This window comes from Macrobrachium nipponense, chromosome 15, assembly GCF_015104395.2.
Source record: "Macrobrachium nipponense isolate FS-2020 chromosome 15, ASM1510439v2, whole genome shotgun sequence".
Classification (NCBI taxonomy): domain Eukaryota; kingdom Metazoa; phylum Arthropoda; class Malacostraca; order Decapoda; family Palaemonidae; genus Macrobrachium; species Macrobrachium nipponense.
This window is the reverse complement of record NC_087208.1, coordinates 84,257,215-84,270,145: the sequence shown is the minus strand read 5'-3', so window position 1 is coordinate 84,270,145 and position 12,931 is coordinate 84,257,215. Positions and strand designations below refer to the sequence as shown.

At 38.1% G+C, this 12,931-nt stretch overlaps 1 protein-coding gene across 1 annotated transcript in view; it reads right to left on the bottom strand.

Moving 5' to 3' along the window:
- Positions 1 to 12,931, bottom strand: part of LOC135226737 (uncharacterized) — an 80,727-nt gene that overhangs the window by 24,689 nt on the left and 43,107 nt on the right. Inside the window, exons 8-9 of the mRNA XM_064266446.1 lie at positions 12,527 to 12,614; positions 12,118 to 12,268 (exon numbers count right to left, since the gene is read on the bottom strand). Coding sequence (XP_064122516.1) covers positions 12,118 to 12,268; positions 12,527 to 12,614 — 239 coding nt within the window. The remainder of the gene's footprint in view (positions 1 to 12,117; positions 12,269 to 12,526; positions 12,615 to 12,931) is intronic.

Below are 12,931 nucleotides of genomic sequence, written 5' to 3'. Positions count from 1 at the left end.
GAAGGAGTCTTCTTAGGGGGGGAGGAGGCAGCCTTCTTCTTCTTCGGCTGGTTAGCCTTAGAAGTCGAAGGGGAAGAGGAGGCAGCAGACGACGAAGAAGACGACGAAGATGACGACGACAGCTTCCTCTTCCTCTTCTTCTTCGCCAGGCTCCGCAGGACAGACGTCAGGTCTTCCATCCAGGAGGGAGCCGGGGCAGTTGCCGAAGCAACAGGGCCCGACTGCACCTGTCCGGAAGAACCTGAGACTGTAGCAGCACCACCAACAGCAGGAACGACAGGAACAGGTCCAGGAACAGCAGGAACAGCATCTGAAAAGGAAGGAGCAGCAGGGACAGCAACAGGTACGGCAGGCACGGCAGGAACCACAGGAGAGCCAGGCGTCCTGTCGGCAGCTACCGTCATTCTCGGCACTGGCGGCAGGTCCAGGGGGGTACTCTTAGGGCAGCGGAAGTCCGGGGTCGGCAACACAAAGAACCCAGGTGGCGGTGGCACCGTCCTCTTTGGTACGGCAGTAATAGGTTTGTGTATTGCAGCCGTGGGTGTCACCGTCATTACATGTGGCGTATACACCAAGTGCGGCGGCATGTCATACGCTGGTGTAGATATGGTGGTAGTGGTAGTGGTTACCGTGCCATGAGTGACCACTGCCGACCCCGCCAACCGCTGAATCAACCCTGGATACTAGGCACTCCCTGCAGTTCCCAGCGACTCCCACACCTGTCCCAGGTCGTCCTTCGCTGGTGGCACATCTGCGGAAGCAACAGTCGGGTTAGTCAGAGGGTTTCCTCACGCCTGGGGGGAGAAGAACCCCACCCAGAGCGGACGGAAGACCCCGAATACAACTGGATGTCCGGGTAGCGGGCGCCCTCCTCCACACTCGACGGATCGAGAGAGGAGACGGACTCCGCTACCCCCCCCGCAGGGGAAGGCGCGAAACGTGGGGGCTGACCGGGAGGCAGGAAAGAAGACGAAGTGTCAGTTACCAAAGGAGTCACTGGAGAGCTTTCCGATGACTTCTTTGGCGGCCTAAGTCTCTTCCTGCCCTCGTACAGAACCCACTGCGCCTCGGACCAATTCATACATGTCATACATGGCTCGTTGCGGGAGCATTCTCGCCCCCGACAACGAGTACAAACCTCATGTGGATCCACATCCACGAATGATCTAAATCCGCCGCATCTACGCCCCTCCAGCCCGGGACACACTCTACGGGCGACTGGGGGGCGCGGCGAAATATCCATTTCTTGATCACTCATATTGCAATGACAAAAGAAATGTAAAAGTACTTACAATCATATACTCTCAATTACACTAGGAAAAGAGGGCTGATACTCAAAGCAAACGACAAGGCGGGCAGAGCGATGACGCACACGTCCTATCCTCACACGGCCGAAAGCAAAAGTGATTTGTTTACCTCCCAGTCGCGCGGCGCGCGACGATCGGACAAGCAGTTAATTACCGTTCTCCCCTTGTTCGAAGCAGCTTACGACCGTTCCAGCTGCCGCTAGCTACTTCCTATTGTTAAAGGACCGATGGTTTGTATTACGTATCGGAACAAATAACCATTTTTCAAATTCTATCTCCTCCCTTGATATTTAAAATTAAGACCTGGGATTACTACCATATATAGACCTGATGTAGACCTCCAATCAAATGGAGAGTTTTTTTTCTAAAAGTCAATTTTTTGCTAGGTATGAATTTTTCAATATGGTAAAAATATAAACCCTATAAGTCATGAGAAAAAAAAAAAAAAAAAAAAAAAAAAAAAAAAAAGGACTAAACAAAAATTGGAAAAAAGGGCTCTATTTGATTGTTCTATAATGTCTTTCTGACTTATATACACAATTCCAATGTTATAGCTTTAAAACTAAGTGAGGAGATAGATTTTGAAGGTCAATAAGTATAGTTTTGAGATACGGGCGTTCAAAGTTTTCCTTCGTATTTCTATAAGACAATGTAATAAATAATGATTATTATGAATGCATATTTCTTTTTTGTGATAATAAACCAAAACTATTTTATTTATCATAATTTAATCATAAATGATGATCCCTTTGCTCATATATCGTAGCCTGGGGCACTGCTTGAGGCAAGATGGGGCACTCCTTCCTACGTAACACCCTCTCTCCCCTTCACAAACTCGGCTTATTACAGCGAATTTTCTTCTGTATGTTAGCGAGATGTTTTTCTTGTATTTTCCTCTTTGGCATGATGACATTCTTGCCGAAACAAAGATAAACAAACGTAAATGCAAGAGAATGTCAAGAGGTGAAACTCGTAGGTGTACTATCTTTTTACAAAGACAATTTAATAAATCATGATTATTATGAATTTCATATTCCATTTTGGGTATTAAAAAACCAAAACTATGTTATTTATCATAAATGAAGATCTCTTTGCTCACAGATCATAGCCTTGGGCACAGTGTGACGTGTGCTGTCAGGCAAGAAGGGGGCGTTACTAGGCAACCCTCTCCTCTCTCTTCACTAACTACGCGTATATTATGATATTCTGTAATAATACTTGAGCGATTTTTCTTCGTCTGTATGTTAGCGAGATGTTTTCCTTGTCTTTTCCTCATTGGCATGATGAACTTCTTGCCGAAACATACATAAACATACGTAAAAGCAAGTGAATGTCACGAGGTGAAACTCGAACGTGTAATCTACTTAAGTCTATGGTCCTACTGATTCATGATTGAACCAGATACTCGCTTCTGCGAGCCACGGAATCTCTACAGATGCCATTTCTCACAATTTTTTTGCCAATAATTATCATAATTTACGATAACAGAAGAAATATTGCATTTTCTTGTACGGATGAATATTTTAGGCTTATTGAGTTATGTTTACTAATTACCCTGTAACTACGAAAGTAAGAGGAATTTTGACGAAATATTTCGTATACGTATTCTCAATTGCCATATGAAGCTCCATGAATTTTTTCATGACTTTGCATTTTTTGCCCTATACCACCATATATAGGGGTTCCGGCCAGCCCCCTTAACGCCAATTGGATGTATTTTACGTCAAGATAAATTGTCTGTCGGGTGCCGATTGGACGTATTTTACGTCGACATAGAAAAGTTTTTTTTTTAAATTCGTGGAAAAATACTTATAGGGCTACCAGGCGAAAACTTTTGAATCACGCGCCTTGGGGGATGCTGGGAGCTCACGGATCAAGGCGTTGTTTTGTTTACAATCGTTACGCAGGCGTGCAAGTGCGAATTTCTTTCTTATCGCACTAAAAAGTATCAGTGACTCATCTCAGAAATTATTTTGTCACTTTGACATAATTTTTGCACCATTTTAAATTAGCCGTTACATAGAGTATTATATATGAAAATGTGCGCAATTTCATGTAGAATACAATAAAAAATACTCATGATTGTAGCTTTTACCAGTTTTGAAATATTTTCATATAAATAACGATGTGCCAAAATTTCAACCTTTGGTCAACTTTAACTCTACCGAAATGGTCGAAAAACGCAATTGTAAGCTAAAACTCTTATATTTTAGTAATATTCAATCATTTACCTTCATTTTGCAACAAATTGGAAGTCTCTAGCACAATATTGCAATTTATGGTGAATTTATGAAAAAACTTTTTCCTTACGTCCGCGCGGTATCTTTTCCAAAAAAATCATACGTGCGATTGTTGTAATGTTTGCACTATGTTAAATTATGCGCAATTTCATGTAGAATACAACAAAAAATATTTGAAGGTTGTAGCTTCTCATTTTTGAAATATTTGCATATAAATCACGATAAATAGAAAAAAAAAAACCACATTCGGTCAACTTTGACTTTACCGAAATGGTCAAAAAACGCAATTGTAAGCTAAAAATCTTACAGCCTAGTGAATACGGGGGAACACTGTACATGAAAATGTGCACAATTTCATGTAGAATACAACAAAAAATAACTCATGGTTGTAGCTTTTATCAGTTTTGAAATATTTTCATAATCAAGATAAATAAAAGAAATTTGACCTTCTGTCAACTTTAACCCTCTTACGACGACTGGACGTATTTTACGTCGACATTTTTTGTCTCCCGTGTGCCGACTGGACGTATATTGTTATGCAGGCGCGCAAGCGCGAATTTCTTTCTTGCCGCACTAAAAAGTATCTGTGACACATCTCGGAAATTATTTCGTCACATTAACATAATTTTTGTACCATTGTAAATTAGCCGTTACATGAAGTATTATATATGAAAATGTGCGCATTTTTATGTAAAATACAACAATAAAATACTCATGATTGTAGCTTTTATCATTTTGAGATATTTTCATATAAATAACGATAATTGCCAAACTTTCAACCTTCGGTCAACTTTGACTCTACCGAAATGGTCGAAAAACGCAATTGTAAGCTAAAACTCTTATATTTTAGTAATAGTCAATCATTTACCTTAATTTTGCAACTAATTGGAAGTCTCTAGCACAATATTTCAATTTATGGTGAATTTATGAAAAAACTTTTTCCTTACGTCCGCGCAGTAACTCTTCCGAAAAAAATCATACGTGTGATTGTGGTAATGTTTGCACCATTTTAAAATTAGCCGTTATATAAAGTTTTATATATGGAAATGTGCGCAATTTCATGCACAATACAACTAAAAACAACCCATGGTTGTAGCTTTTATCAGTTTTGAGATATTTTCATATAAATAACGATAATTGCCAAAATTTCAACCTTCTGTCAACTTTGACTCTACCGAAATGGTCGAAAAACGCAATTGTAAGCAAAAACGCTTATATTCTAGTAATATTCAAGCATTTACTTTCATTTTGCAACAAATTGGAAGCCTCTAGCACAATATTTCGATTTATGGTGAATTTATGACAAAAATAACATTTTCTTTATGTCCGCACGGTAACTCTTCCAAAAAAATCATACGTGCGATTGTGGTAATGTTTGCACCATTTTAAATTAGCTGTTACATAAAGTTTTATATATGAAAATGTGCGCAATTTCATGTAGAATACAACTAAAAATAATTGAAGGTTGTAGCTTTTCTCATTTTTGAAATATTTGCATATAAATCACGATAAATAGAAAAAAAACCACGTTCGGTCAAATTTGACTATACCGAAATGGTCAAAAAACGCAATTGTAAGCTAAAACTCTTACAGTCGAGTAATATTCAGTCATTTATCTTCATCTTGAAACAAATTCGAAGTCTCTAGCACAATATTTAGATTTATGGTGAATTTAAAAAAAAAAAAACTTTCCTTCCCTCCGCGCGCGGATTCTCCGCCACAAATCTCTGAAATGCGTACGTCCCATTCTCGGAATATTTGCTCCGTTTCATATGAGGCATTTCATAGAGTTTTATATATGAAAATGTGCGTAATTTTGTGTAGAATAAAACGAAAAATATTTGAAGGTTGTAGCTTTTCTTATTTCCGAAATAATTGCATATAAAAAATATATATATAAAAAAATTCGACATTCGGTAAAATTTAACTCGTCAGATATGGTCGAAAACTGCAATTGTAAGCTAATACTCTTACAGTATAGTAATATTCAATCATTTGTTTTCTTCATTTTGAAAGAAAATTAGAATGTCTCTTCATAGGACAATTTAGAGAATTATGGTGAATTTTTTTTTTGAAAAAAATATTTGTTTACGTCCGCACGTTACGAATTCATGCATTATTTTGTGATAATATTTTCTCTGTGTTGCTTTTATCGTTTTACAATGTGTTATATACCAAAATGATCGCAATTTAGTGTAAAATACAACGAAAAAAAAGTAACTTGTTACCTTTAACCGTTTTGCGCACAGCGCAATTTGAATACAATTATATATGAAATTTCGTTTTTGCGCTATCATATATTGCATTATTTATATATGATAATGATAATTTTTGTCATTTCCGATGGTTGCATACTAAACTTCAGGCAATGACAAAAAAAGGAGCCAAAAATGAACTCTTAAATCTTGAAAACTAAGCGCGCTGTGATTTTTTGAAAAAAATATTTTTTCCGCTTCGGCGCTCACTCCGAAACCCCTCCGGCATACGGGAGACAATTTTTTATTTACCGCTCCGGCGTAAGAGGGTTAACTTGACCAAAATGGTCAAAAACTGCAATTGTAAGCTAAAACACTTACAGTCTAGTAATATTCAATCAATTACCTTCATTTTGCAACAAACAGGAAGTCACTAGCACAATATTTAGATTTATGGTGAATATTTAAAAAAACTTTTTTTAACGTCCGCGTGTTACGAATTCATGCATCATTTTGTGATCATATTTTTTTTGTTGCTTTGATCGTTTTACAATTTGTTACATACCAAAATCATTGCAATTTAGTGTACAATACAACGAAAAAAATTATCTCAATAGCTTTAACCGTTTTGCTCACAGCGTGATTTGTATACTATTATATATGAAAATTTTTTTGCGCTGTCATATATTCCAATATTTATATATGATAATGATATTATTTTCATTTCTGATGGTTGCATACTAAACTTCAGGCAATGACAAAACAAGGAGCCAAAAATGAACTCTTAATCTTACAAACTAAGCGTGCTGTGATTTAAAAAAAACAACTTTTTATCAGCTTCGGCGCTAACTCCCGAACGCTGCCGGCATACGAGACACTTTGGGAAACAGCGGCTTGGCGTTTAAGGGTTAATATAATTTATCTACAGAATCAATCCATCCACCACCCAAAAGCTGTTAGTGCTATTCCCGAGGAGCAATCTGTCCATTAAGGGTTAATATTTTATTAATTTGCTGTCATAATTAGGCTTGATTTTCAATGTTTTATTATTAGCAACAATAATTGTGCCAACCCCTTACAGTACATACTATGTACCTAGCCTACCCTATAGCGCTCATTCAACCATCAGTAATATGGCCGCATTGGGCATACATAGGGCAGTTGTTTTAATAGAGTATACAAGCAGTCCCTGGTTATCGGCGGACTCAGTCATCAACGATCCGGTTTTATGGTGCTTGTCTAGCGCCATAAAATCGGCAATGTATGGCGCCATAACTGGACGAGTTCTGGTTATTGGTGCCAAAAGGCACCTTATGGCACCATAAGGATTCTTATGGCACGCCATAAGGGTGCTTGTGGCACTGATAACTGGTTATCTGCAGCATAAGCACCATTATGGCACCATAAATCACAAAGTTTCTGTTAATGGCGGTTTTTGCTAATGGGCACATCCCCAGGAATGGAACCCCCCGCTGATAACCAGGGACTGCCTGTCTGGTATTTAAAAATGAAAAATATGCATCAAATACAGTATGTTATTTAACACTAAACTTATTTAATTGTAATTTATGTGTATATTTATGTGTAATGTTTTGTATAAAAAGGTAAGGTTAGGATAATAACTGTGGTCATGAACAGATTAATCTATTTTCAGTTAGTATTTCTTATGGGAAAAATTCATATAGAGCTCAACTAAATCGCATCTTGTCGCTTCTTCTGGAATGGATTAGCATCGAGGTCTGGGGTTCTACTGTACTATTATTAAGTTTAACAGAATGTTTTTGTTGGAAATAAACTGTGCTCATGTATTTATGAAGCAAACATCCAAAAATATCCTAAAACTGAGACATGTGGGGCCACAGAATGGCCAATTTTAGAGGTGGGACTATAGTAGTATCATCTTGAGAGCCACTAAAATGAGACTGTGGCATCATCTTAAAAGCCAAACGTTTACTGGTACATAGGGGACAAAACTGCAGCCTTATGGAGTGCACTTCAAAGCTCTATGGATCGTTTGATGGAAGGTGACTGCAATGTAATACTGTGCACATAGTGATTAGTTAACTAAAGGCTTGACTGGAAATACTTCTGAACAGTTTTGGTAATTCTGTAACATATTAAGCTTTAAAAAGAGAATTCTAAGCTGGTCTTGCTGTGCATTATAGTATTTTGTGCACTATTCATATTACCAAAGGGGCTGTCGTAAGACTTTTGTAAGCATAATTCATAAAGAAATTAACCTTTTAGGCTAGCAGAAGTATGATGGCCATCATAAATCAATAATTGGGAAATAAATGACTGTGTTCTTAGGTAAGTCAGTTACTTGTTAAGCAGGTTTGTTTAGGAAAGTATTGTCTACAGGCTTGTTGAAAGTTAACAACTTTGATGTATTGCAAATAAAACCAGGAGCACACAGATTAATCACTGATTGTTTGATTTATTCCCTAACAAGACAGTTGAAAAGAACCACTATACTTTGCTCTACACCTCTCAATATCATAAACTGGTCCTATGAGAGAGAAAAAAAAGGGAGATCATTAAGCAACCACATGGTCTTCAAGTTCTTTGCATTGGCAATAGTAATGTTTCCTCTCCATAATAAAAGAAAAGGCAGCTAAAATTGACTAAATTACTATCAAAATGTACACAGCACAAAAAGAACAAAAGTAAAGTAATTGCAGTTACATGGGTAGCAGACTACTTATCCAGTCCAATGAAAACACAGGGTAGTGTGTATCTGGCAGCTGAAGAAAAAATGAATGGCAACATTGAGCAAGTGAGAGGTATCCACTTGCTTATCTGTTATCTCCACCAATTAAGTACTACCTTGTAACCATTTTCCACTGGCTCAAGCTTAAACTGACTCCCCACAGGAAGAATTATCTTTTCCTTTACTGCAAACTGAATTTCCATTTCTATTCATCTGGGAGATTCCTTTTGCTTTTGACAAAAATCACAATTTATGATACTGTATTTTTTCTATGTATAAAAATCTATAATATTTTATAGGGTTATACCAAGGGCACATGCTAGTCTGGGAATTAAAAAGCAAGAGAGAGAAAATCCGCCCATGATGGGCCTTGAACTCAGAACCACCATGTTACAAAGTTTAGATGAAACAAACTGGGAAAATTAAATGCTAACATTCAAATGAATGGGCGGATTTTCTCTCTCTCGCTTTTTAATTCCCAGACTAGCATGTGGAGCTTGGCATATATGATGTTGAGGCTGGCAGGGCCCTGTGCCAGAATTTGGGCTTTCTTGTGGACCAGTTCTATGAAAATTATATAAAGAAACCAGTTTTTCACGTTTGTGACAGGAAGCAATATGGAGTGATAGGTTGTTTCCCCCGGGTCATTATGCTTATGAATGAGCCCTATAACCTCACAACACTGCCTCTCCTACTCTGACTAATATGGTTCCATTAGCGAGGGACTTTCCGGCCTACAAGATCCATAACATGCTACCAAAGCAGTGGGAGACGACTCATGTTAAAAGGACCTTGGCAATTACTGCATAAAATAAATAAATTAATTAATTGAAAAAAACTAGGAATATTCCCCTCCTCAATCCTCATTCCTGAAACTAGTCATGGATCCAGCCAGGCTTGGCCAATGTAGGCAAGCAAGAGTGCACATTACTTCAAACAGGACAAGTTATGCTTGGACTCTGCTTCCACACCCCCAGACCTAGCTGATGACCAGCCATAAGCAGCCATTTGTTTCACCCATGGTCAACTGTTCACACATATGGTCACTGTATCTTTGCTATTGTCACTCTTCAATAAAGAGTGACTTCAACAAGAACAGTTCTCAGCCTTCTTGTAGAGGGCAACCTCCTTGATTTGGAGTCTGAGAACACAGAATGAAAAGATGAAAGTGAGGAGAAAGGAAAATAAAAGAAAAGAGGAGGAAAAGTATTGCTTGTGCTTCTTCAACCTTCTCTAAATGAGAACTTTTCTAACCACTCCAAGACCTACTAAATATGGAGTTGATACAGACCTCCCAGAAGTTGCAGCAGGATATGCAAGAAGGGCAGTAGCAACAAGTGTTTCCCTGAAAGAGTCTACTGCTGAAGCAGAAGTTTCCACACAGAACAAGGCAACTGTAAAGCTCTTAACTAAGCGTCCCAAAAATAATGGAGGGTCACCCGTTACCCCAGGAAAAGTGATAGAGCCTTCAGCAACTCTTTTTGCCTTGTTGGCATGCTTTGAAGTGGTTGCCAGAGCAAGATCAGGAAAGGCAGAAACCTATAAATGCCCCATTATCATAGCAGGAACAGCCATTGCATCATCAACCGTCCTGTCTAAGGAGAGAGCAGATTGGTCATCTGCCAACCCAAGAATACCCCTGTTTCATCTGCTGGGGCAGATGAAACAGGGGTCACAGCAAGGGAGACCCTTGAGGGTTGGTCAACTGAAAAGCAGGTGTTACTCTCATAAGACACTAGTACTGGCACTTTCTTGGACTTTGTTTTTTATGCTGTATGTCTTCCAATGGGCAGGTAACCAAATAAATATTGCAGTTCGTTACTAAGCTCTTCAACAATCAAAATGATTAGGCAGTTCAGCTGCAACTCACATGTCTCACAGCTTACTAGCTGAAAAACTGAATGCCAACAATATGCTTATAAACAAATGAAGCATATCTGGCGCATGCGCGGTACGCTGGTGGGCAGAAGCGAACATGGCAGACGATCCTCTCACCTAATTTAACTTTGTAAAGTGATTTATGCACATTGTACATGTATGACAGGGTAAGGCTTCTTTCTTGCTTATTACATTGTATATGTATTCTTGTGTAGTGCTGCATTAATTTCTCAAAATGTGAAAAAAATATTCTCAAAGTTGCTTATGTTTTAGGTTTTGTCTGTTAACTTCACTTACCATGAGAGAAAAAACATTTCATGGCAACAATAAATATTTGAATTAAATAAATATTATTTTGCTTTCCATAAAGGTTTAGAATCCATTAGCTTCAAACAACTTTCACATGAGGGCAAGCTGTCTGTGTCACTGCCTCTCAATAGTGGAATGGTCTGAAATTCATTGGTCCTTTATCTCAAATCCATTTTCTGTGAATCCCAACTGTTGCTCCTGTGAAGTCTATTGTTAGTTTTTCCTCTAAAATCATGGAATAATAATTATATGTATTTATTGTTAGTATATGGGTTAAAATAAATAATTATATAGGAATGTGGTGGAGTAATAAAGTTTTAAATTTTCTATGTAGTGAAATCGCAAGCATTTTGAGCAGTCTTCTGAAACAATGTCAACGAAAATATGTAAATCTGAATATTTCAATCCAAAAATGGTTTTATGCTCTAATATTTTGAAAGATAGGACGAATTACATCTGTTGGCAGACGAACTTTTAATGGTAGTGTAGACATGGTTGGGCTATAGCGTGGGTCTTTGAAACTTAGTACATAATACTATGACTCATTTACTGAGCAAGAGCTCTACCTTATACCTCCTGAGCAATTTAGGCCAGGTTACGAAGTGCTCTGTCCCACTGCTCTCTTTCATATTAATTCTCTTTAAGCCTTTCATGAGTTGGACAGTTAGTGGCTGGCAGCCACTTATTTCTCCTTTCCTTGTCACTTTATCTGAGAATACGATGCCAGGATACTAGGCTTCCCTTTCTCCATCTATTTGTGCATCCTACAACAACACACATCTGAACCATTACTTAGAAATAAGGCGCAACTTAACTTGAATGGTCACCGTTTGTCTGATGCATTACAGGCAGTCCCCAGTTATCGGCGGACTCAGTTATCAGCGATCCGGTTTTATGGGGCTTGTCTTGCACCATAAAATCGGCAATTTGTGGCACAATAACAGGCTGAGTTTTGGTTACCGGCGCCATAAGGCACCAATAATAGTTATGGCGCCATAACATACCTAGCAGAGACGTCATAAGATGCTTATGGCGTGCCATAAGGGTGCACCTGGCGTTGTAAGTGCCATTATGGCGCCATAAATCACTAAGTTTTGGTTAATGGTGGTTTTAACTTATTGGTACACCCCCAGAAAAAGAACCCCTGCCGATAACCGGGGACTCCCTGTACTGAAGCAGAAAGGCTTTCTGCCCACCAGCAGTGATATTTTTTGGATAAGACGTGTTGATGGTGTCACGTTGATGACTCCTACTGACTGAGTAGTTTTGTCCTCTACCTCCTCACTCATCTACCATTGGCTAGCTACCTTGTTAACTAGCTTTAATGACCAGAGCAGCTTTTATAGAAGGTATGTATATCCATATAGAAGAGCAAGGTTTGCATCGTAATATACCTAACAAAACTTATGTTGAGAAATGTATTCCTTCTAAATAACTCAAATTGCAAGATTTATTTTCACATAGGAGTTATAATTTACCTTGTGGCATCTCAATATGCTCTCCAATGTCTACCAAAGATTTTTGTAATTGGATTATTGTCTCTGAAGCCGATTCTGCCTTGAATACCCATTCATCTATAATATCCTTTTGTTCATCTTCAGTGATTTCTCTTCCATATTCAACTGCTGCCTGTAATGGCATCAAAAATACATAAATTAACTAATTACCGAATTAATCAATAAATTCAGCAAAACCTAATGCTATACTTGCCAAAGATTTGAATCATCTCAAACATCATGACAAATCACAATTTTATCATAACCTTAAGCTTTTACTGAATTTTAAACAGATCTAGACCTAAATGTTAAAACATTCACTTAAAAGGCAACAGGACTTCTAATGCCACAAGGAAGCTACTACTAACAACATATTTGTTTCATAACTTACATTAAGCTTAACAAATTTTTTCAAAAATAGTGCAATGTTTTGCATGGCTGATTCTGCTGCCTCTATCACTCTACTGCTTTCTGCACGGCTGAAATAAAAACAAACATACTATATTCAACTATGCATCAGAAGAGCTACAATCCTCAGATTAAAAAAGAAAGATATTTATAGTAAATATGTAGTAAATGCACTCTTGGATCACAATTTGACTATTTGCATCCTCACGAGCATTTTTATTCATTTATCAAAATAAAGTGTACACATATTACACATAGCAAGCCCACACACCAGAAGGAAACCATGTCTAGTGCTATGCATAAAAAAGTAACAACCAACCTTAATGGTCTGGCATAAGCAGCAATGGATACTGATGTGGCCACAAGACCAACAGAGCAATATCATAAG